We start from the raw sequence: 25,797 nt of genomic DNA on the forward strand, positions 1-25,797 counted from the left end.
TCTCCATCGGTGTGAGAATAACTATAGAAAACTGACAGTCCATGTGATATTTACCTTCCAGACACGGAGAACGCCCTCTCTAAATTTACAATCTCTAAATGAACTGAAGCAACATGTTCCCCGGTGTGCTCTGGACAGTATCCACGATTACAAAACAAAACGCTCAGCTGATGTCAGGTGAAGAGAGCAGCTTGTGTCCGCCTTCGGTGACAGATTGACCTTTCCTGCTCTCAGACTCTGGGTAACATTTGTTACCTATATGTGTTCTATCTATACAATAATTCCTGATTAACTTTTCAGCTAAAAATAAACAAATGCATTCCCTGTTTCCATCATGGTTTTCTCTACACATTGTGTTCAGTCATTCTACTTCGCAAGCCTTGCTTATAAATGATTTCAAAGGCTTTAAGTTGTAAGGATTTAACCACATATTAATACTGGCTAAAATGGAAGAGCATCTGATGGGTTTTGTTTGCATTTTGAAGCAGTATTAGAATCCTATAACTTCCATACAAATCTAAGAGGGAAGAAACTGTTTTCAATAGTTATACATGTCCTACTTCTGTGAAATTGTAATAACAAGAAGTGTAACTAAGCTGCAACAGAGAAAAAAAAAGTTCAGTTCAAAGACTCCTGCTTTAAATATTCAGAATGCAATGGATTTAATACCTCTTACTTCATTATAATAGGCCAATCATCATTAGAGTGTGAAAACATACATTAATTGTTGAAGCTGAAAGCAGGAAAAGCCTCCCAATAAGAAACAGAAGACAAAAACAGACAAAAAAAACGAACATGGTTGTTTTCTAACGCCAGCTCTAAGCAGGATTAAAAGGAAGAGTGAGGCAATATTTTCAAAATCTCAAGACAAATGTAAATTATACTCTTGGAAGCAAATGCTCCCCGCCAGGATATTTCAAAAGCAGAACTGCAGAAACACCAGGCATCAGATTCTTTATCCAGGCGTAATCCTGGGGCGCAATTCTCCCACTCGGAGTGTTTGCTGGCAAAACAGAGAATAACAGTATTTTTCTTCTTTCCCAACACTGTTCAACAGCAGAAAGGCAGGCTGTGCACGAGGCGAGGGAGTCTGTTGTGTCGAGAAGCGAACAGATGGAAACGCAGACAAATCATTGTGGTTCTAATCATATTTTGTTCATTAATGCATTGCATTTCCTTGATTGATTACCAGCTAAACTCACAATGCCATTACTTGCTGCTTTGCTCCACCAGCATGCATTGCATTTAAACAAAATACCTTTAGTCCTCCGGTGGATGCATCACTCACTGTGGGGGCGCCAAGTGCACAGAAAATACAACATATGTCTTCCATTGTGCAAATACACTTCCTCAGAAAGGTATCAACAACAATAAGAATGATTTCCTTACATTATTTTTGGGCTACAAACATGCAAAGTCTATTATACATCATGATATGAAACAAATATCAATAAACGTGACTAAATAAACATTAGTACATTCACGCAGACACCGCCTGTGCAACATAAAGACAGAGGAAGAGTCAGGGCATGTATGTACCTCTTCAAGCACACATGGGATAATCTTAATGGCACCCTAGAAAAATCCACATCCTAAGACTCTGTGAAATAAATTCTGTCCGGATTACTCCTCTCGGGATCCCAATGGTGGGCACCATAAACTATTAAACCCAGCTCATGGTATGTTAGTCCTATGTGCACGTGTGTGCGTGTGTGCATATGCATATACACATATCTGATTAATAGAAATAATTTAAATGTAAATCGAGGTCATGATTTTGTGATGAGTTAATACTTGCTATTTGGATAGAGTACATGATCCGAGCAAGACCACATGAAGATTGAAGATGAATACAGAATATCATCCAGTAAGGGTGGCGATATTATACAATGAAATAAATAATTGATCAATTGAAAAATATAATCACATGCTATTTGATAATTTAAGAAATATAAATACAAATATAAAAACGAGAGAGACTGCAACCTCTTCCACTTGAAACACAAAATCGACTAAAAGACAGACCGCTTCTGGGCACCGCAGCCGACCAGATGTACATATCTTGTATATACATTTATATTTATTATGACATATCTATCTATATTTGGGTTGTATTTTGTTTAGAAGACCAATACACATAATCACTGCTTTCTCTCAACTTACATGAACATAACATTGCCTCTCAATTTTCTGCATTTACTTTCCCTGCGTGGTGGGATTGATTTGCTAAAGCCCCCACTGTGATTCCAAATAACTTACGAGTAAGACCTGGTTTGTGCTCCAGCTTGCCTAGTGCCTGTGCACTCCGATTTCCTCTTACATCATTCAACTGTGGCGCTCTCCCTCGAGCCCTGCGCTTTATAAAACACAGCACAATCTGAGAGACGAAAACATCACGAACACCAGGAATATGAGTTCGACAGTTTAGCTGATTAAAATAATAATAATCATAACCAAACAACGAATGAAAGTGTACGAGTTTGACATCTACTGTACTTTGCTGCTGTCATATATTCGGCATCAGCCATCCTTGGATTGAATCTGTTGTGATGCTAATGTTCAGAAGGAGGCCGCTTCGCTTCTGCTTGTAGTTGTTGACACACCACTGGCGTTAAACCTCGGCCACCTTTGATTTCCTCCGGCGGGAAAACCGAGAAGTCAAGCACGTGTCACAGCCATCAAGTGAAGTGTTTAGTGTCATTACAGTCACAGGAGCTCTGAGTGTCACACAAATATGATCCATGTTTCTGCTGAAATATTTAAGGTGTTTACCAGCCGTGCATAAGGACAGAGATACCCAATGGGTGGATTGCTGGAGGCGGTTTAATTTCCTACCAAGTAGAGCTGCATACATTTATATCCTAAAGGGATTCCTATTAGTGAGGGGAAAATAGTTAATAAGGTGAGACTCAAAAAGGCTGAAAACTAGCAGATGTCAGGACTGTTCGCTTGAGAGAAATCTGTCACAAAGTCAAGACCGGCTTTTCTCTGTGCGCGTCTGACTGTGAGGTGAGCGGACTGTCGAGTAGATCGAATTAGCACACAAATGCATGTTGTTGAAAGACACCCTCGCGAAACCTTTGAGGGGGAAAAAAGCCCGGAGACTACTGATGTGCAACTGTGCCACAGGAGGTTAAGTACAGAGGAGAAACCCTTTTAACTCCTATGAAGACGAACATTAAAGGCAGCCATGTCTCGTCTTAATTCATGACATTTACATTTATATTTTTAAAGGCACAGTATTTAATTTATTATGGAGCAATCAAAGACCGGCTGGTCCCAATTTCTTTTTGGAGAGGAGTCAGATATTAGAAGATGAAAGACGTCTCTTTCCCCCATCAGATAAAAATTGCCATCTCGGTCACATTCACAGACAGTGGTTCTTGATCTGGTTTAGCACAGGCGAGGATGGTCTACGGTAGGAGAGCAGTTAAAGATCATGCCTCGACTTTCTCCCTTTAAAACCAGGCCACGAATCTAAACCAGTTACATACACCTTAAATAGTTATCTGGATAAGAGAATACTACCCAAAGGTGAAAGGAACTTTGCTTGTAACCATGTAAGTCATGCAGCCAATAGGTGCAGAGATTACTAACAATGTTTATGTTACAGCACACATTAGCCAATAGGCATAGAGATCACTGCCAATGGTCCTCTACTATGCAATAGCGCCACCTGTTCCCCCAAACACAACGCTAATGGCCTCTATAATTACGCTCTGAGACAGGGGCGGATCTGCTCACATTCTCTCAATCCTTGTGGGAAAAGTGTGAGACTGTTCAACCAGGAAAACTTAATACCCCGGCCTTCCCCGCCTTTTCCGAGTTACTTCAAGGTCCAGAAAAAGATCCCGAGGCGTTCCAGCAGCTCCCGGCTGCATCGTTCGTAAGACATCAGGAATTTACACAACACATTTGCAGCTGTTTATCACTGCAGTGGTGAGTTTAAACACCCTCTTTTGTCCAGGAAGAAAAATCACTCTTGGTAAAAAAGTAGCTAAATCCAGGACACCTCCAGGGCCTGAGATTTAGGATGTCATCTTCCCCGACACCTAATGACAGCATTCCCTTTTCTTTTCTAATGTTATAAACGGACACCGCGTCCCCGAAGGTGGGACTTATGTTGGTAACTGACTCAGCCTCTTTTTTTTGCTTATACAAAGGATTCATAAAAGATTTAAGGCTACAGGCAATCTCTGACCTTTACAGTACACACTCTGCAGGAAGGGGGAGTCGGCTCTTCCAGAGGATGCCGAGGCACGGCAAGCACAGCTGAAACCAGTCATAGGAGGCACTCAAACAAGTCAGTTTTTTTATTTTAATAGGTTAATAGCAGCTTAACATGATTATAAATTTCCTGTATTCAAGCACAGACCTGGAATAAATTTAAATGAACTGGAAGCAGTCTGGCAGAAAATAATAAACGGAAAAACAAAAACACAAGCACAGTAAGAATGTTTGATAGTTAAAACAACTGAATACAATGTTTTAACACAAAGAGGGTGTTATTAGTATTGTTGTTTAGATTAATCTCCGCTCTGGATTACAGGGAGACAAATCGGAGGCATGGTAATCAACTTGGATATGACTGGCAAGTCAATAACACGCTCAGTGCAGGATCTGCCATCAACAGATGCCCGAGGCAGCCAAATCACAAGTGTCGGCCCTGTCCCAGTGTGTTTATTGACGACATGCACTCGTCCTGAGAGACGTCCCCCCGGGGGGAGACGCCGACTTCTCATAAGGGGATCTAACAGGAGAGCTCAAAATCTGTCAGGTGTTTTCTTCCTTCAGCCCCTGCCAAATGCTCACATTTCAGCTCCTATTGTCTCCACCAGCTTCCAGAGCAAGACTGAAGGTTAAACAAGCATAAGTGATGCTCATCTCTTTAGGCGTTGTGTGAAAGCACCGAGTCCATCTTCTTACGTCTCGGCAGCATCAGTGCTGACAGACGGTCAGCGGGTCAGAGCCCGAGTCCCCCAGAAGACAGTAGACTGCAGTTAGCGAGGACGCTGAGGATTTGAGCAGCAAAGATCGAGTGCAAGTACAGTAGAGAGATAAAGAGGGGGAAATTCAGCATACTGCGACGATGAGGAGGAAATCCCCGCTCTCTCCCGACCCCAGCGCTTTCTCCCTGAAACGGCCAACAAGTGTCCCGATAAATATTACATGAAGAGCAGAAAGTTAGCAAATCGATGAGAGGTTAATGTTTGCTTAACCAAACCGCGGTGTTGAACCATTTTTTTAAAGGCATTACTTGAAAATGGATCCAATCTCGCACAGGGAAATTCAATTTTCTCCTGAAACAATCAGATTCCGCCGTTTCCTCCAGGGATTTGAAACGCAGTGTCTCTCGGTGGTGGGAATGCATTCACTGTACTGTATTCGGCTGAAACAGTTTAGCCTTAATAAGTTGATCGTCGGCACCGTGGCGCAGATCACCGCCCGCTCATTGCGATCACGGCACCCTCACACATAATCCCTCTCAGCAATGAAACCCCTATTTATGGGTGTATTTAGAGGCCAACAATTTGCCTACACTGAAAAACACCGTCTCTGTTACTCGGAAAATAGAAAGAAAGAAATAGGAAGGAAGAAAGACAGACCATGGAAACTCATTCTGTTCGGGGGACCGGCAAAGCCAGACTGCCCGTCTTTCTCCGACAGTGAAATGCCACCCTAACACGCCGGGGAAACTGCTAATTACTGCCCTTGAAGTCCTAGGCAGATTTCCATTGAGATTAAAATGCTGTGACTGACAGAAAGACACGTCGATCCATTCCCATACGAGAGAGACGGCCTATTTATCGTAGCTTTACAAAAGGAGCTCAATCCAGGGAACCTCATTATAACATAGAGGTATAACTATAACACTCCCAGGAAATTCATAGAAATGGAAGAAAACGACCTAACTCTTGCAAAGGGACCGTGGCTCGAAGGGCAAGAGATCTTAAAATATTTTGTCACTTTCTATTATCATGTGCTGCGATTTATTTATATTATTGTTGTCGTTTCCATAAAAGAGCACAGAGCAGTGATTTGTAACACGTTGAATGCAGGGAACGTGCCGTATATATCTAATGTTCAGCCTTGCTAGGAGGGTAAGTTTCTTCTGAGTGTCCGAAGTTACAGAACTTATTGGAAAGCCGCTCGTCTTTAATTCAAATCTGTGTCATAATGTTGAAGTCCTCTGCCTGGCATGCAGCACACAAACATACCCCTCAATGATTCAGCCTTAGAGCCAGTGGGTAAAAATGCACCCGTAGGCTCATTCTGCAGATATTCAAATACAGATGGGGAAAAACATTTCAAGATACTTTTCCTAGACTGAAAACAAATTAGCTACAATACATAACACAATTATCATCAGCATTTTACAGAGGTTACAAGTAGATGATTAAAGTTTTGAGGTCGTCTCAGTTTGGCACCACAATTCAGTATCACACAAAGAATATTACTTAGGGTGAAAGCTAAATAACAGTTATACTTGTATTAATAGATGTAATAGTATCATTTGAAGTAATGTATCAAAAGTCCTCTCTAAAATAAACATTAGTGAGGAAATTGGGGTTAGGTTTTGGTCTGGGTTGCAGTCCCAAGTCAACGTAGGCTTCCCTCAAGATTAGGGTTGCATTGTGACTGAGTTCACTGGATTGTGTAGATTTGTTTGAGCACACACGAGACGAGATGGGCTGTGAGCCTCGCACGCAGATCCGTGACAAATCATCACCGTTTCCATTAGCATCAGAGGGACCCTGACAGGCCCGGCCCACGCATTAACACGTTCATTGATAACCTGCCACGGCAAGCGACATCCAAACGACTACGGGTCTGACAAATACCCGAGCTTTACACGGGGTTCGAAGAACGGCAGGTTGTGCACTTTTTAAATCCACAGCTGTTTCTGGCGGCTGGAGACGCACTCTGGAGACTCGCAGCTCCAGACACCTGCACTGTTGTATTATCACACTGGGACACGTCCGGATGTGTCTAACCACCTCCTCTCCTTCAGCTTGTCTGCCGGCCCTCAGAGCTCGGCTGAGATAACTCGTTTTCAGGTTGAGGTCTTCATTTATAAACGGAGCCGCTAACTCCTGATGTAATAAGCATCGGCTCTGAGACACAGATTCAGTCCTCTGGCTGACGGTGCCAGACCCCTCCAGCTCGATAATGCTGCTCATGTACGAGTTCTCTTGTGATTGTCTCTAATAGCTTGAAGCCAAAATACAATGTGCAACTGGCTTGCAAAACTGCGTGTGTAACACTGAGGAACATATCGAATATATTAACCACCTACCGAATTCATTAAATCCACACAGCCGTTCCATAAGCTCACACATTTAGGTTTAAAATAGCTACATGCCTTTATTTAACCCTGTTTGTTTGGGCCATATCTCATATTAGGGTCTCCTGGAGATGGATCACTAGCAGCTGAAATGACAAGCTCCATTCTCGGCGGATATTTATCAATATAACTCTGTAGGCATCTATACTGAACCAAGTTGGAAACAGTCCTGCTGACTCTGGCGTGTGGGATCAGTGGGATGTGTTTGAATTGTGAAACAGTAATGCTGTAATGTGAGATTCCTTAACGAACAGGAGGGCCTTCGTCCAGAGGAACTGCATATTAATTTAAACGCATACATACAGTCGAGCATCCGAATCAACTCAGGTAAGAGTCTCCTTGTAAGAGTTGCCGACATTCCCTGGCGTTTCTTTTTCTCGGTTTGATGATGTTTAGTTCCTCCAAGGAAGCAATTACCTCACACGGCTTCCTCCCGGCAGATCGCAATTATACTTCTCCAGAACGGACGCCATCACCGGATGATGAGGGGCAGGTGGTCGCGCCCAGACGAGGGTGTTATTACCCCTCATACTAATGAGCGCCTTGATCGCAACACCTTCCCTCGCAGCCAGCAGATGAACTCAAACGATCGCTCTCTCTTTTTCCTGTTTAAATGGTCAGACATAACCTCAGCCTCCCTTATCAGCTCACAACCCCATGAAGATATATTAGAAACTGACACACGGGTAACTCATTTAGCTTGGAAGAAACACTAGATACAGTTCGGATCACATCATTGCCAACGGATAACACAACTGTGCTGCTACCGAAGAGAAACCCACCGTACTGATATTCAAAAACAGACATCAACTTCAACACAAGTTTGTATTGGCAAGAACCTCATTCAACACATGTATAAAAACACACCAGTGGCTTCTCTGTCCCCCGAGTCCCATTCAAACCCCCCGAGTTAAGACCAAATTCCTCCCCTTTGTGTCGGAACGCATAAAAAAGCCGAGGTGAAAGTGCAGTTCTGTGCTCCATCGTCACTCCTCCACACCAACGGGATCCACAATGGCGCTCCGCCGTAATAACATACTGCCGCCATCTACAAAGGCAGATGTGTCAAAAACAAAAAGGTTATACTGTATGAGGGGGCTGTGATTTAGAGAGTAATAGTTAATCTCACACAAATTGCGAGACAGCCGGCTGTACGAGACTGCCTCGGCCTCGTTACAATTACCAAGACGAGTCCCCGGCAGGGAGGTTGTCAGGGTAACTGGGATGTATCTGCCCTGGGCTTTGAGCGCACCTCTCCCCGCGCTGACAGGACTGCTGGAATCCTCCTGGCTGAATCGGTTACATTTAGCACGCACAAAAAAAGATAAAAGGAGGGGACAAGGAGGGAAGGCGAGGGGGGTTGGAAGTGTGGGGGGTGCGAGTGGATGGAACTGAGCGGGAACAAACAGCCTCGGCTTCCCTGGAGATTAAGAGCATTTAATAAAATCGTCAAAGGCAGATATTTCTTCAATGGGACGGGACGGGACTGGGGGAGGGGTACGAGGGGCCACAGCGCCCGGCCGTCTGTTTGCACGGCTACGCAAACATCACAGATTTGCAGTCGGGTTCCATTTAAATTTGCGTCTATCTTTGGGCTGGCGATTAAAACTACATCTATTTTGCGGGACCCTAGGCGGGGTGCCAGCACCTGGCAGATTGACAGACAGGAGTTTAATTAAACAGAGCCCTCCAGCGGGGCGAAGGACGCTGGTGTTGAACGCGGCGGCGCTGACGAGCCGGGCCGTGGGGGGTGTGTGGGGTGAGAAGGTTGACGGCTGTCCGGAGTAGCAGGACAGACGGCCGCAGAACACACGGGGCTGGCATGTGACACAGTTTTCTCATGAGTAACGGACACACTCAGGAATTCCACTTCCTCAAAACAATAAAATAAAAAGAAAGAGAAAAAAGAAAACAGCCAAGCAAACATATAAATGAACACTAAAACATATCTGTATGTGCATTGCACACACACAAACACAGATTGTCTTCAACTCGATTTCTTAAAGCCAGATTGATGTATAAACCAGCATTAACCTTTCACATAAAAAACACCAAACTTTCCAAACTGTCAGGTGTCTGAACAAGTCCTGTCCCATTTAATACCAGATACGGCTGCCGAGCCCCCAACGGAAACAGGGAATTCTTTGGGACGGCTTTCATGATTAGCCAGCCGCTGGGGAAGAGGCGGCAGAATCAGGCCATTAGATTACAAGGTACTAAAGACAGTTTCTCTCTCTCTCTCTGTGTGCGTTAAGATCCTCGGCTCCCTCCAACTGCTTTTAAAACAATTAATAGGGTCTAAAGTATTGCAGCGTTAATCTCCAAGATTAATTTGAAAACACACTATAACTAACCATTTATAGCACAGGCTATAGCGTCTTAAAATAGACTTGTCACGTTAAATTAATTAACAAATATTAATTACATAATTTACCAGTGAATTAATTCCTTCCCGGCGTGCTATGGCTCAGGATTTAGAATCGTAAATCTCTGCAGAAGGGAAACGTTGGTCAAACAATTCCTGAATTCTCATTAGAGCCGACTAAGTGCGTATTCATATCGGCTTCCCTTTCGTTTGCTAAAATGTAAGTTCCCAGCAATTGGTATTTTTGATAGTTCACAGAGCAGGATAATGAACCCTAGAAAAGCCATTTGGAAATGGAGTTGAATCAGATCACACAAGGCTGATCACTTGGAGCTTTTCCTTGTGCTGACTGACCAGGAGATTATTTTATTTGCATTGAGTGACGGATCAAACGTTTGGAGTCACACTTACTGATTTCAGCGCGGTTTTCAGGACCCGGATTATTTAAACACATCCTGACAATCTGTTTCTGGAGAGATCATTTGTTCCTCCAGTCTATTATGCAGCAATACAATAACAACAACAACAATAATATAGTAATTTCTCATGTATAATCAGGTGGAACTGTACCGATGAACAATAAAATCCTGCTGTTGTTAATTCATTTAATTTATTATTTACTTATAGGTGGCAATGGCCAGTAAACACAAACTGGGCCTGGCTGGCAGGTATTTATCTCTGATCTGCGCTGATCCAGGCCGCACTGTGTAATATAATTCTGTCCCGTGTCTCCAGGGACAGAGGCAGCCCGGTTCAACGCTGCTACAAAATATCTCTATTATGAATTACACTGCTTGAACTATTTGTTATCTGAGCTTGCAAATCATCAAGCTAATTTATTCGCAATAGCTGTCTTTCTACTGAAAAATGAATGGATCGTGAAAGCTCAGGAATTTATTATGTCTGCCAGCATCCTTTAATGTTATGTTTTAAAACTTATGACTGAGAATCACAATTTAAATGAGAGAACGGCATCTGATCTTTGGCTTTCAAGGAGACAGAAAATCACACCATTGATGTACAATGGGATTAATATGAAGAGGATTTTAATTTGTATTATTTATAAGGAGTATTTCATCTAAAATATACATGCAAGTTTGGTTTCCGGCGAGACAAGTTCACGAAATCAGATTACCTTTTATGAGATCAAATAAAGGAATTATTTTATATTGTCTTTCTTGCATGATATGATTTCATAATCTCACACACACACACACACACACACACACACACACAAAAACATGTGACAAAAAACACCACCTCTAGAGAATGGAACAGCAGAAGCAGAAAGGGGGGCTATGCGATCTGAAGGGGTCTTTGTGCTCTGTGTTTTACCCAGACGGCACAGAAAATAAACACATACGAACTGCTTGTGCTGCAGAATCACCGCAATTCTGTGGTCTTCTTCCTGTGGTAGACACTAATCTGTAAGGTCATGCAATTCGCCCAAACTTAGCCTCACATGGTGTCATTTTGCAATCTGCTTCCTGTGTAATTGGACTGGTTTGAATCCCAGCGTGTGGTGACACAGCGTGAGCTCCTCACATGACCAGCAACGGGGGGGGGGTTAGACAACCAGGCCTGTCTACCACGGAGAGGCGCCTCTTTAAAGTGGACCACGACGCGGCATCTGTGGCTTCCAGTGGAATTAAATGAATAAATGAATGAATAAAAAATCCACAATAATATAAACTTAATCTCAACCTGTACCGACTATCTTGTTGGTGCACTTTTGGCTAGAGCAGGTTCCCAACCTGGTTTTTGTTCCAACCGAGCTCCCAATTACTTAATTGAACCTTAAATCTGCTTAGACTTGACTTAAAAAAGTTGGTTCTTTATACAATTCTATACTTAGAACCCCTACTGTTTAAAATAATGAAAAGGCTCTGATTTAGGAAATGATTAGCTCAATTAAAGGTTCAATTAAGTTAGGAACCACTGGCTTAGGTCATACAGAAGATACAGATGTTTGTTTTTCCTCTGTCCCCCCCCACTTTTTTTTTTTTTTTTAAAGATTTTTGTTTTTGTGATCCTGTGAAAACACTCGTTGAAAACTGAAGAAATAAACGTGTCATTTTGGCGAGTAAAACATTGAATTGCAGCGAAGAGCGTGCTCTGATACAATCACACAGCCCTCGTCTCCTGGTGAGGCATGCGGTCACAGTGACTTAATAACTTCAAGTATAACTTCATTATTTTCTATTCTCTGTGCAGTTCCGTCTGGAGCTTCAAAAGCGATATAAACATGGCTTAGTATGTAACTGCGAAGTGCGCCCGGGAGCTCGTTCAGTGATCGGGTCCCCGAGAGAGGAGGAGAGACTGGGCAGAGTCTTCACAGCATTAAGGGTTTAATTGAATCTGGCCATAAATGATCCAGATTGCTTGCAATAAATACCGTGTCAAAAATCAATTCTGTCAATAAAGCTCACTTCAGCGGTTAGCAGTGTCCTGTTCCCCAGGAGGCTGGCGGAGAATGTGGTGACAGACTGGCCCGGCCAAGGAGACAGATTCAGCAGCCATTCTGCACGAGGGGTGACACAGCTGGAAAATCAGACCATACTGGCCAGAGGGACCATTAACTACACTCATCTGACCCATCACCTAACATCAGACATCTGTACAGGATGTGTTGCACCTCTCCACAAAAAGAGAGCTTCCCAACACTGGTCCTTGCAGGGCCCCCTACCCTGCTGGTTTTTGTTCCATCGGAGCTTAATTGCTTATTTGAACCCTTAATTGAAGTAATAATTTGCTTAAATTTTACTTTTTAAATTGTGTAACTGATAAAAAGTTGGTAACTTAATAAGTTTCTGATACAATTTTATACTTAAAAGGCCTACTGTTTAAAATAATTAAAAGGAAAATTAGTTAAATTAAGGGTTTAATTAAGTAACTGAGAGCTCGGTAAACAGCAGAGTGAACAGAAGCACAGTGAGGTAAAGCACAAGTAAAGTAAATCGGCGAAGAGTGCTTTCGGAAAAAGTAGATACCGACTGCGTGCAATTCGAAAAAGCGCAGTCCAAGAATAGACGGGGTGGGGGTAGAAAAAACACTGAGAAAAGGCTGTGTAACTTTATCAAGATGCACCTTGGTCGGCTCGAGGCTCCACTTACTCAGGTTCGTTTAAAGAATCCAAGACACTTACTTCTTGAATACGGGATAAAAAAAATGCCTGAAATAAATCTCTATTGATTTCTGCAGATGCTTTTTCCGCCAGGATCCCTCTAATGCTTTTGGACTGGATACAAATGAACAAAGGATTTTCAGGCCACAGGCGAGTTTCAGGTAACCTTTTGGAAACAAATGGATTCAACCTCCTTATGAGCAGATTTAGGCAGATTTCTACGCAGGCTGAGCTTTTCAGGAATTCTCGGAGCCTCCATCATCTTTCTATAATGTATTCATTGTTTATTGGAAATGTTGCTTCACATTCGTTCGTGGGGAAAATGATCTGCGACTTTGGACCAAACAAAAATAAGTATTTTCATTTATTTTCTATAACCACTCGGATTGACTGAGCAAAACACAATGTATTCAGGTCCTCTACAAAAGGAGCATCATGCTGGCGGAGAAAGATAAACACGCTTACATCTGGAGGAATGCGAATCTGAGGGATAAACTAAGATGAAATGGTTTCTGAAGACAGGTATTCTGTCCTTTGCAAAAAATCTAGAAATAAAAATAACTTTCATCTAGCAATACAATATTTTTACCCAAAGCCTGTGCATTTTTCATTTCCAAAGAATGGCCTTAGCATTATATCCAATTCCCACATGTTGCTCCCTCTCATATTTCACCTGTTGCAATCCATACGTGTAATATATCCTGGTTAAAAATCTCCGCACTACGACGCACAATTCATTTCTCCACACAAAGGGGAGTTACTGCCCACAGAAAGTGCTCCTCGTAGAAGTAAAACTAACATTAACATGCACCCATCCCACGGCACACGACGAGCCACACACAGGCAATTCAAATGTCACTTTATGCGTTCAATCTGTATGTAAATTTCACTGAGGATTATTAAGCACCTTAGGGGAGTTCAAAATGGCAGTGCAGTCGCCGCTATCTTTGCGCAAATAGGGAAAAAAATCCTAATTTCTTCACCTGTTACAGGCCTCGGAGGCAAACACGACAACCGTAATGATTTTTTCTCCGGGAATGAAAACTGTAAACTCACAAAGTACACATTGCATTAAACTAGATTAAACATTCAAACACATCTCTGGTTTCCATCGTTAGGAAAGGGCAGGGCTGTCAGTCAGACGCCGGCGGGCTGGAAGCAGGAATCCCCGGGGTCCCGCCATCGTGGCAGCCCCCCGGGAGGCTTCGACACTCCCTCTGGTTTCGAGGAAAATGTGCTCGAGTTCGGGCGGTTTGCGTTAATTATTTAAGTTACGAACACAATAAAAATACATGTTTTACAGTTTGCCGCCCATCTGCTCACGATGCGAAAGTGCCTCGTGGTTTCCAGTGAGCCGTTTCTCTCTCATAAGCAATATATGTGTGAGGGACTGGTGAAACGGCTTCGCAACAGCTGACTCGGGGCATTAAAAGTGCGGAGAAACAGTTTCGATGAGTGAAAAAGAAAATACAAACATTTGGGGCAGAAAACATGCTTTCCTCGATCGTAGCACTATACATAACGATGAGCGATGGTCCAAACAGGCCAGATCACAGAGGTAGTACGTGCCTGAAAACAGTGAAAGCTATATGATTAAGCACTTCTCTTCTGGAACTTTTGGAAGCTCTGATATTCCCCTCCTCACCTACAGTCGTATAATTATCTGCTGTTGTTTAATTACCGTTCATGACTTGCTTAACGTTGACATCCAGACTTAAGAATCCAGTCAGGTTCGCGTGGCCTGACCTTACTGTCTTGTGTTCTACATTAATTTATAACCAGTAATTAAATCAATTAAGGCAGCAATGCTGGTCACGCATTCTGTATTAGTCTGTATCTATGCATGGCAGCTTTTCACTTTTAATTTCAACCGTTCGCATCTGAGGAGAGGACGGCTGCTAAAAGGAGTGAAATTCTGTGTGATAAATGAGCAGATGTGTGTGTGTGGGGGGAGGTGGGGTTAACGGGTCGATAATTTGAGTATGAAGAACTTTTGCTTTTGCACTTGAGCAATATTGCGTGGAAACTGTACATATTGTCGATTATGACAGAACACTCCACTGTGAGACAGCGTGACAGAATGACTGTTACTCATGAAGTTGGAAGCCCCCAAAAAGTTCAAGAAGATGAAAAAAAGCTCTGCAATGTATCGTTTAATAGGACGGCCCGTTAAAGATGAACTGAGATCTTCATTAACTACGCACAGCTTCTTAATTAGGCAGGATAACAGATTGGAAGACGTTTTGTTTTTGTGTTTGTGTAGTTTGCTTGGCATTAATTCGCCAACTGACTTTAAAATGATTGGGGTTCTTCTGTATACAGACATGTCGAGATGCACACACATCCCTGGTTAAATCGGGGGTTTGAATGAGCAGAAAAGGCTGACAGATATCTCTACAGACACCTAATAACACCCTTATTGTAACGCACTGTAAAAACACATAGGAATACAGTTTGGAACATAAAACATTAGCAGGAAATGAATAACCATCTTCTGTTGATTCACTAAGCAAGCGAGTTCTTCAAGATGCAGATTGTTGGGTAGGCTTTCCGACTTCCATTGTTGGTTGGAATTAAGTAGGTAAACCCTTTGAAATAATTTTGTATTGTTAAGAGGACGCGAGAGAGTGGTACGTCAGCCAATCTCACAGAAAATGACAACGTAGATGTATAGGTTTGCTTCTAAATGTGGTTCCAGTCACTCAGAACATTTCCATTTGCTATTTCGACAGCAGCTAAGCGAGCTTTAATAGCAGGCCGAGATGACATCATGCAGGTCTTCCTCATTAACTTCCTCTTTCCTTGCAGCCCTGCCTTTACATTTTCACTTCCCATTTGCGGTCTCCTGAACCCCGTGACGCGCATTAGAGACCAGCAAAAAAGGCTGGTCTCGATCTTTACAGTCCCGTTCCCTTGACATACAGTGCTGAAATAAAAAACAAAAAGGAGAGAGAGAGAGAGAGAGAGAGAGAGGCTGGTGGGGAGAAAAAAATGTGGGCAAGCAAGGTGAATGGGGAGTAGCAAACTCTGAGGAGTGAATTGTGTTGAGAACTGCGTAGTGATTGTGCTAATTTTACCCCGCAGACGGGGCGGGGGGTGACCTGGAATCTTCCGTGCCTCCCGGCTGACAGGAGGATAAAAAAAAAGGTCACAAGCGAGTGTCTATAAAACACACACTCACATAATCTACTGGAATAACATCCAGACCCCATCCGTTTTACTCCCTGCGGTGTCAGGTACAATAACCTAATAAAGGCTGTGATATTGACTGCTTTAAATTACAAGTGTCAGGACTTCTCTTTACAGAGGTTATGAAACCTCCCCCCCCAGCACTGAAACTCCTGACATCCCCCTCAGTGTACGAGGCCAACGGTCGCCACAATTAATGATAATTGGTTTTAAAGGCCAACTGTTTTGGAACACTGCTCTGTTGCATTTATTTAGTTTTTAAACGCGATTTAATTAAAGCTCGAAGTCTACACCATGTTACCATGTGTGTGTGAGTCTTTCTGCAGTAATTTAGACAAAATAAATCAAGGGAATTAATCATAATTATGCTTATTAACGGACTACGGGTGGGGAAATCTATATACGGCGCTGCGTTTAATCAGGAAGTTATTAGCGGCGAATGTCTATGGTAATTTTTTTTTACCTTTTGTATACCATAAACAAGTTCTAATGCTTAAATAAATACACATTTGCAATGGATTAATGGTAGACCGACAGAATGCTTAATGACAATGCAACTGGGGTCGAGAGAAGTGCCTATGCATTGAACTCTCTCCTGCAGAGGTGGGCAAAAACACAACTTCCCATCAAACCAGCAGATTAATTTAATGATGTCACTGATTGATGTATTACTATTGATGTATCACTGGATTAATTAAGGTAAAATAGAGAAAACAGTTTTAACCACGAGTTTTGCCAACCTGCCCCAAGTTAACCTCTCTGCAGTTTCCATCCCCTGCCCTGACAGATCCGTCTAGTCATCTGACCAGTGGATTCTGCTCGGTGCCGCCTGACTGGTAAAGAGAGGCTGTTGCTGTTTTGTGGGCTGATGAGAACCTACACTTTCCTCTCCCGACCAAATGCGCTGCCGTCTGGGTCAACGAGACATGCGTTATATCACTCAAACAGCTCAGAGTAGTGAAAGTTAAACCGTGGGTATGTTTTAACAGAGCAGGATGTGAATCACAGACGCGCAGGGCCAGAGATATTTAAAGACGAGGGTTAGCTTTCATTTTTATGCGACATGTGGGTATACCCTAAGCATCTTTATTCCACAGAAAACAAATAAAGAAAAATAAGTGGATACACGATTAAATTTGAGCAATAAAACACGTCTAGTCTAAATGTAAGCAATAATAACTTTCCAAACCATTTTCGGCATTTCATGGGCTCAGCTCTCAAAAGCAGAGTTATGTCTAATTTACTGTTCGTATTATGAATTTGGTGGGACCAAGGTTAGATTAGAGAGGAGAAATTGCCTCTCTTTTGTACAAAGACCATCAGACTGCAGCATGCTGAACAGGGAAAACAATCCTCTTTTTCGGGGGCAAGATTAAACACTGTCATTTAACGGGTTGGTGACACACTACTCAATCGGTAACTTGTGACACGGGCCATATTTCATGTGCCCTTGCGACGGAAAAAACCTGGCTAGAGCTACTTTGTCTTTCCAACAACATGATTTTCAACCGTAGAATACATTACAGGAAGCAGGGATATTGCCAGAGAGGTTTATTACCATTTCTCTTTCCCCCTAAGAAACGGATTCAAATTCCTTTAACTGCAACAAACAAATCAGCTGAACCCGAATCAGATGCTTTCATATTTAACCAGCTTGCCTGTATTTTTAGCTTCTTTTTCTTGGACAGAGACCGTAAGCTACAGCTTGCGGGGCGTAGGTTAAGTCTTCATAATACACAAGATAAAGGGCGGCCAAACCACAAGCTGTGGAGCTGAACCATCCAAGATATGTCAGCCTTCCAGAACCAGAACCCGACTCTGCTGACAGACTGCGGTGAAGTCAAACATACCTCCACTGGATTCATGCCATTTCTCCATAAACCACGAGGAAGGAACACAATGATAACTATGGCTGTTGGGCTCTCTAATACCCACGTTTATTATGCTTGTGTTGTGCTACATTCTTGTGTATTAAGAGTTGTGTAATTCTAATATTGCTCCAACTGCCAAGCTCATTTTCCCAAGGAAGATTTCTGCAGCTGTTTTTCTATAAAATATAGCGTGTTTCAGAGATGGGAATGGCTGAACTTTTCATAGGCCAGCTGTGGTGACACTTCTATAGAAAAGAAAGCTAATTTGTCTTGAACTAATCCCCCACTCTGTTTATTTCCCGTCGGTATTGTTCAGTCTTCAGATTTTCTAATGCCAATTTGACAAATTAAAATAACAGAATAACAGAGGTGGGGCCAGTTATTCACACGTGTGTTTCGTGGACGCCACCAAGTTTTCCTCAGCCTAGCAATGGCGGATAATTACTTCCACATCTTGGCTTGTACTGTCTTCATGTGGGAACAAACCATCGCCTGTCCTCTCAGCATGACAACCGTGTAAATCACCAAAACGCGCTTCAACACCACGAAACACATCTCGGCATCTGATTCCACAAGAGTACTCTCTGCTGGGGGAAACACAAGCAAGATAAGGGCTCGGGATACTTGTGGAAACACGATGTGGGAGAAGCCAGTGTAATTCTGGAAGATGAATCACCGCTAATAATAGCTCTAAAAATAAAACCAAACCGTACAAAACAAATGCCATGATGTAGCTGCTAAAAGCTGCTCTGGAGGCCACAGAGCAAAATCATTATCAAAATACTTACCGCTGGTACCAATAGCTTCTTGACCTCTTCCACAGCCCTTTTCAGCTTGATCTCGGCTCTGTTCTGGGCATCTTCCACAGTGATTAGTACATGCAGGTCTTCATTTAGGTGCTCCCAGTTCGGCTTTCCTCGGTTTTGTTCTTCCTTGAGTGGGAAGGAAAGATGAAAAGGAAAAAAAAAAAAGGTTAGAATTCTTCTTTTTGGCTTGTGTTTAATTTGGTGCAAGACACTTTAAAAAAAAAAAAAAACAACGTAATAAAACTTAAAGTGAACTTCGCACATCTCCACATTATTCTGCGACTGTTCTCATTTAGAATGCCCGGTTCTAGAAGCGCCCGCTGTGAAGCGTCCGAGATGGCGCTCTCCACGAGAAGGCTTTCTGTAGTTGATTGACACTTGTAAAGGTTCACTGTGTAATCTGTCAAGGCTTTGCAGAAAAATCATACAGAAGATGTGAATATTAGTCGGTCTTAAGGCACTGATGGACAGGAATCCCCACGATAAATAATAGAAACGGAGAGACTTTGCAGGGAGCCGAGGCCGGAAACCACTAGGACACCGCCCAGCCCACTCAAGAGTCCCCTCCAGGGCCCGACTGCTGTCCGATGTCATTAGAAAACACCCAGGCCGGGCTATTTCAGTCAATCTGAAATCATCGGGAGGAAGAAACGCTGCCAAACACCACTGCACAACAATGTTTGTCAGCTCTCAGCTCAGTGGCCTACTGTGATAAAATTTTAAAAGCACACAGTACGGTTTCCTGCTTTAAAGGACACTCCATTGCTCCGTGTTTAAAAGTCCAGAACACAACAATAACAATGGCACAAAAAACACTGCATTTAAGCAGCCAAAGGTTTTCATTTCTTAAATAGCTGCGTTGCTTTCTGCCACACGCTAATGGGAATTACATTGTGCGCTTTTGCTACCATTTAATCTAGGACAAAAGTATCTGTCAAAAGACGTTCTCGGAGATGTTTGCTTCACTCAGCTTGTCAGCGTGAAAGTGTCTTCGTTTGTGCTTCCATCACGCCCACGCGCTAATTATCATTTTCGAACAATTGGTACCCAGGAAATCGCAGGGAAACGTGCTGGATTGTGCTTCGGGGTTTCCGAACGCTGTGCCACTTTGTCATTCCCTGGGCCGCCCGTGGAGATGAGGGGAACACAGCGCTGTGATGTGACATGAAAGAGGGTCTTCCTATTTGACTTTGAATCGCAAAGTAATAGTAATAGGTCATCCTCCTCACCACGTATGCCAGGCCCAATCTAATTCTTTCTGGTATTTACAGGTTAAGGGGCATCGCACTGAGAATAGCAGGTGATGTTCCCCCACTTCAATGCAGTATTCAGATCTTGTGTGAGGAGGGCAGTGACAGAGTAGGAACGCAACCTGTATTTACAGATTGGAGGAGTCGGGTTTCAAAGGCAGACCGCTGCACTGGAACACGATACTGCAGCCCACACTGGGGAGGAAAGGAGATTAAACTGAAACTACAGGTTACAGAGAGATGTGATCAACACTGATACGGCTAAATGACACTACACACACTGAAGCAACACTTCTTTGTTTTCTACAGTATCCAACTCTTAACCCATCTCTCCTCGAGCTGCCACTGCTTCTGGGTTCAGATCAGTGGCCACCCAGAGATCATATATTAATTTTTGATCAGATGGCACTGGCATAAAAAACAAAACAAAACACATTCAACCACGGAGAGCGATGCACGTCTCGGCCCGACTGAAAACATGATTTTCCAAAAACAAATCCTTCTTTCTGATCTTAAAAAGTAAAACGGCATCACTTCAAACAAACAAACAAAAACATATAAATACACACACACATATATATATACCTAAAAACGAGGAAAGAGAAAGAGAGAGATCCTTGATATGCTCTTCTCTCTTTAATTTCATTGTTTATTCATAGGAAAGGATGGCGGGGAGCCCTGAGTGAATCACAATGGATATAAAAGGGGCTGTATTTGCAAAGCATTGAATTTATATGCTGGACACTGATCCGAAGCAATTCAACTGGAAAAACTATATGTAGGATTTAATGGGTATGGTTCAAAACCGAAGCAATGCTCCCTCTAGGGATCCTCCCATCATTTTCTTTCCACTTTCCTTTTTTGTTGTATTTGTTTTAGCTTTTTTCCCCGGTATTAAATCCCTCTCCCCCTGCTGCAGACCTCTGCTCAGCTGCTCACACCACACTGACCTCTCCAGCAGAACCTCGGGAACGGAACGCTTTGTCTTGAAAAGAGAAAAATCCTTTCCCAGAACGCCACCCCATTCATTCCTACGGCACATCGTTCCCAGCCCTCTCCCTTCGCTGGAGATAAAAACAATGGAAAGCGCTCGCCTGCAGGTTTGAAATCCAACTTCAAAAACACTCAGCACAGCGGTCTAGGGGAAGGTTTTCGAGTTTTGTAATACTTTACCTTGGGTGTAAAATAGCTTTTAACGGCTGTGTGTGAACTGTGTGCCGTTTAGTTTACTGTGCGCTTTACAAATCGGTCCTTTGAAATGGTTTTCTTGTTCCCGATTTGGTTTCACGGTGTACATGCTACAGTCCTCAAACATGCAGAATACGCAGCATGAAAACCCCTTCGCAGGAGCACATTGTTAATTTTTATGCCACGAAAACTGGTCTGTGAAATGACACTGAAACGAACTGCCATCGATCAATTGCTCTAATCAATCTGATGCGAATGTTGGCACAGCACCACCTCACAGTAGATTACAGTCACCAAGGATACTGTAGAGCCTGCCGACGGAATCGCAATCATATTCGAGGTGTTGTTTGGGATGTTTTTCATTTACAGTAATAATCAAAAGACACAATGTGAGCGTGGTAAAATCACAGGGAGCGAGAATGTATTGTCTTTATAATTAAGAAACAAACTGCAACATGAGTTACTGCCGTGTGCAGGAAGCACATTTACAACAATGCACTAATTATCTGTTTGAGCAAAACAAGGGAAGCTGTAGCATGAAGCATCGGCGCACACTGATTATACCAACCCCCACTGCTGCACCGCAATGACTGTACATCTCTCGCGGAGCACATTATCAGCGAGTCGTCCCCCCCACTGTGCACCTGATGGTGCAGGACTGTGGGCAAAAATAATTAAAAAAAAAAAAAAAAAATGAATGGAAGCAGCATGCGGGATGAACTGGAAGCGAGTACCGCGGTAACCTTTCAGGTGAGCTCAGACTGCAACTGTACTGAACGATCCCATCTGCATAGCGCTCGTCTTTCTGGGGTGTTTCCTATCCACGGCTGACACGACAGGAGTGATGAATGGCTTTTGGCATCTTCACATCAGCTCTAAAACACATTCTTGCTGCGCCTCGCTCCCTCTCACACAATCCTACAAGTCGTCGAAATCCACCACTGCTGCTTTCAACGCCTGCTGGATGTTCTGGCACCTCAACACAATAAGAAGTCCAATTAAGTGTTTTTAAAGAGCAGGACAAAGGCAATACTATATTTAAGAGAACAAGGGGAAAAACTACTACTATTATAGTTCCCAACTATCCTATAATCGCATCACACACTATAGCAACTGAGGTAGCTGTCTAATTTGCTGGGTGATGCCAGTTGCATTCAAAAACACACAAAAGAAATACCTGATGGTGAAAAAGAAAAGTACATTTTCACCAGTGGTGTAGTCAAGGGCATATGCAGGTATATGCTGTATTCCCATGTAATTTGAAGGAAACTTTACGTATACCCGTGTAACTGTGCAAGATTTTGCGTACGCCCATGTATAATTTCTATAACAAATTCTGTCATTCAATCGCCATTCGACAAATTGCCAGCCCCAGGTATGAAGAGTATACCCACTACTTCACTACAGCACAGACTCACATTTTCTCTTCACGGTTAACAACTCCTCGACGCTGAAGGAATTAAGCAGCACTCGGACGCAAAGCAAGTGTCACCATAGGTATCTGGGCCATTTTGTTTTGTGCGGTGTTTACTGGCATACAGGCAGACTGTTTATCATGCATTAAAAGTTCCCCCTGTTGATGAATTAAAAGGGTAAAGCGAGGAGCCACTGGTTTGTAAAATAAGGCAAATTATAAACCAGTAAATAATGAGGCAGAACCAGCCCTCCTGAACGAGCGAGGCTGGTCTCTGAAGCTGGCGCTCCTCTCGATGACCTACACAAGGACTCATTTCACTCGGGCATACTCAAGGAATTTTAATTTCCAAATGCAAATACAACTTGGCCGTGTTAATCTTATGCATCTTGTCATACGCCAGACCCTCTACCCAAATAGAGAGTTAATAATGCATTCTGTTGATCAATACTAAGGCAATTTTCCTACACTATTATAATCAATCAATACCATTAGGGGCATTGACTAAAACTAATGCCTGTTGGCCAGTTCGCCTCTGAACAGCTGAAACGCCAAATGCCATTTTAGAGCAGCGAGGAATAAATCACTCCGCACACAAGACAAAGTTTTAACGGATTTCAGCTGCAACGTCGATAAACTACTAAAAATACATTTAGATACAATTTAGAGTTTCTTTGATTTTAAATCACACTTCCTAACTATGATAAAAAATTCCCTTCGATGGGTCAAGGACATTTCTGTCCTAATAACTATAGAGGGAGAAAAACAATAACTCACATTTATGGAAATGCTTAATTCTGACCCACAATTGCTATTTAAACCTGCATGTGACTGACATCCTTTGACAAGCCTGGGTTAAGAGTCCAGCTCGTCTCACACGCAAACACACAACCAGCTCCACGGTTTGAACGCAAGAGCTGCTGGTTCTGAGAGGAGGTCAGACTCGGAGGATGCACGTTTAATGAATGACAGACTATAGCTGAGTGAATTAAGTAATCTTCCATGTATGAAATCAGCAGTATGTTAAATGTTGCACGCTACCATAGCTATGAAAACGATACCTCTGAATTCTCTGAAGGCAACTGTTGAAACTATAGTCTCTTAGACATTAATACTGCACACTATCTGCAATTCACATTTAATGGCATTATTTGCTCTTTTGTGAAGAAAGTTGAAGACTTAAGCCAGTATGATATTTATTGGACGGCTTGGTTGCCCAGACTGGGTGCTACTCAGAGCCTGAACCCATGAAACATGTGTTTTCATTATAGTAAAACATTGTATACTGTATACATTTGCTAAATATCTTAAAAGTAGTAGGAGATTCTATGCCCTAAACAAAAACAGAACAAAAACACAAGCAGCTTTATTTTAAAGTTTTAGAACATCTGACAAATTGAAACCCTGCATAAAATATATTCTGGGTTCGAGACTTATTTTATCTTAGTGCCATGGAATTACATTAGCCAGTTCTGCATCCACTTAATATTTTAAAAGGTTGCTAATCATAAATTACAATATATCATTAATATACCAGCATATATGAGGGGGGGAGAGAGCGGTTTAGATAAAACTCAAATGAATTCTTAAGAAACGATGATCACCTTATCAAAATTGACGACTACTAATTTCACATCACTGTACACAAAGCTATTCTAAAAGTATAATGTGAGAATAAACAGTATCTGTGTCACTCTTCATTAGCATTCACCATATGCCACCCAGCATGGCAGAGACGGAGATTAATCTTTGCTTTGTATATTATCAATTGTATTTTACATTTTTATAATGTAGTCCCGTGACCCGAGAATTCAACAGCCTCTGTCATTTTCCAGAATCTATCTGTTCCGACTGGAGCAGATAAAACTGTCAGTTTTGGTTCAGCAGGTGTAACTTACGGCTACATTTGACACACACGCATATATTGTCTTCAGAAACATGCAAAATGTGTTTGGATCTAATCAAATGCTGATATTCTATACAAATATTCCACTGTGTTCCATCCCGGGGGATTTTAATATTTCACTCAACCACAGACAACAGATTTCCCTTTTAAAGATAATTAAAGTATACATATTTAACTCAATACCTGAATTATTCAGTAAATGAATAAACAGATATATCAAATAGCTCATATTATGCTGATACAGTGATCACTGTGCTGTTCTATATACATTCTGCACCCGGAGTTTGTTCGTTTATTTTACAGAGCTCTGATACACAATTTTGAACTTTGATCATCAGATTTTAACAAGCCCTTTAATTGATACAGAGGATATACGTTCTCTTCCACTTCTCATTTGCTTTATCTTGAATGATGGCTCCTCTGGAGAAATGAACAATAACTGAAACCACCTCCTCCTATTAAAAACAGCGCAGTCTTTGATCTCTAAATGCGGATCGCTTCAAAGCACAACCAAGGGGACAATGCGTTCACCATTTCTTCTGTCTCTGTAATATTGCTACCGTTTTACTAGAAAACAATTAAGCTTGAAGCAAAAACAAACGAGCTAAATCATCAGAACTGAGCTGTGACTTCTCCCTATAAAAACAAACAGGACCTCACACTACAACATATTGAATTTCTCCCTTTCCCACAAACCATCTGGACTGTGAAGAGAAAACCCAGGCATCATTAGAACCCCGATACGGAAAGTTGCTAATTCTCCGGCACCGTTTAACTCGGGGGAATACGCTGCTTAAAATATGACAAGTCAGTTTCTGAAAGGAATTTGTCAGCAAAAATCCTCCCGAGGAACAAATAAATGCACACATGTCACACAACCCAGATGGTTACATTAAAAAAAAAAAAGGAAACGCTATTAAAAAAGCTCTATTCCCTGCAGTTTTACATTGCTATTGGCTTCTTCTTTTCTTTTCTTTCTGTTTCTTTCTTTTCTTTGGTTCTCCACACAAACTCGGAGCAATAGCTTCACACTTCGACCCATCCTAAAGCCATCTCAACACCAGGGCTCTTCAGTTTACATTGCAGCCTCCAGATATTGGTCTATGGCTGATGACATCCTCTGGCACAGATGTGTCGGAAGAGGCTCTTGGAGACGCATCAGCCCACGGATCCACCGCACAGATACCCGAGGGTTCAGTGCCAGTGGTTAGACGGCAGCCGTGGTGGGATAAATAAAGTATATGTTTTTTGGCAGTGATGTCAGCATCGCCAAGCTCCAACCACGATGACTGGAGTGCAAACAACAAGGTCACTCACATGTTGAAACATCACACCAAAC

The 25,797-nt window shown here is 42.4% G+C and overlaps 1 protein-coding gene across 3 annotated transcripts in view; it reads right to left on the bottom strand.

Moving 5' to 3' along the window:
- qkib (QKI, KH domain containing, RNA binding b) overlaps positions 1–25,797 on the bottom strand; it is a 118,214-nt gene that overhangs the window by 24,198 nt on the left and 68,219 nt on the right. For all 3 annotated transcript variants that reach the window (XR_010805404.1, XM_066697373.1, XM_066697374.1), the window contains exon 4: positions 18,683–18,826. Coding sequence is in view for 2 of the 3 variants with exons in the window: in XM_066697373.1 (XP_066553470.1) it covers positions 18,683–18,826 (144 nt within the window). In the remaining variant the exon portion in view is untranslated. The remainder of the gene's footprint in view (positions 1–18,682; positions 18,827–25,797) is intronic.

The sequence above is a fragment of the Amia ocellicauda genome, chromosome 23 (assembly GCF_036373705.1).
Source record: "Amia ocellicauda isolate fAmiCal2 chromosome 23, fAmiCal2.hap1, whole genome shotgun sequence".
NCBI lineage: Eukaryota > Metazoa > Chordata > Actinopteri > Amiiformes > Amiidae > Amia > Amia ocellicauda.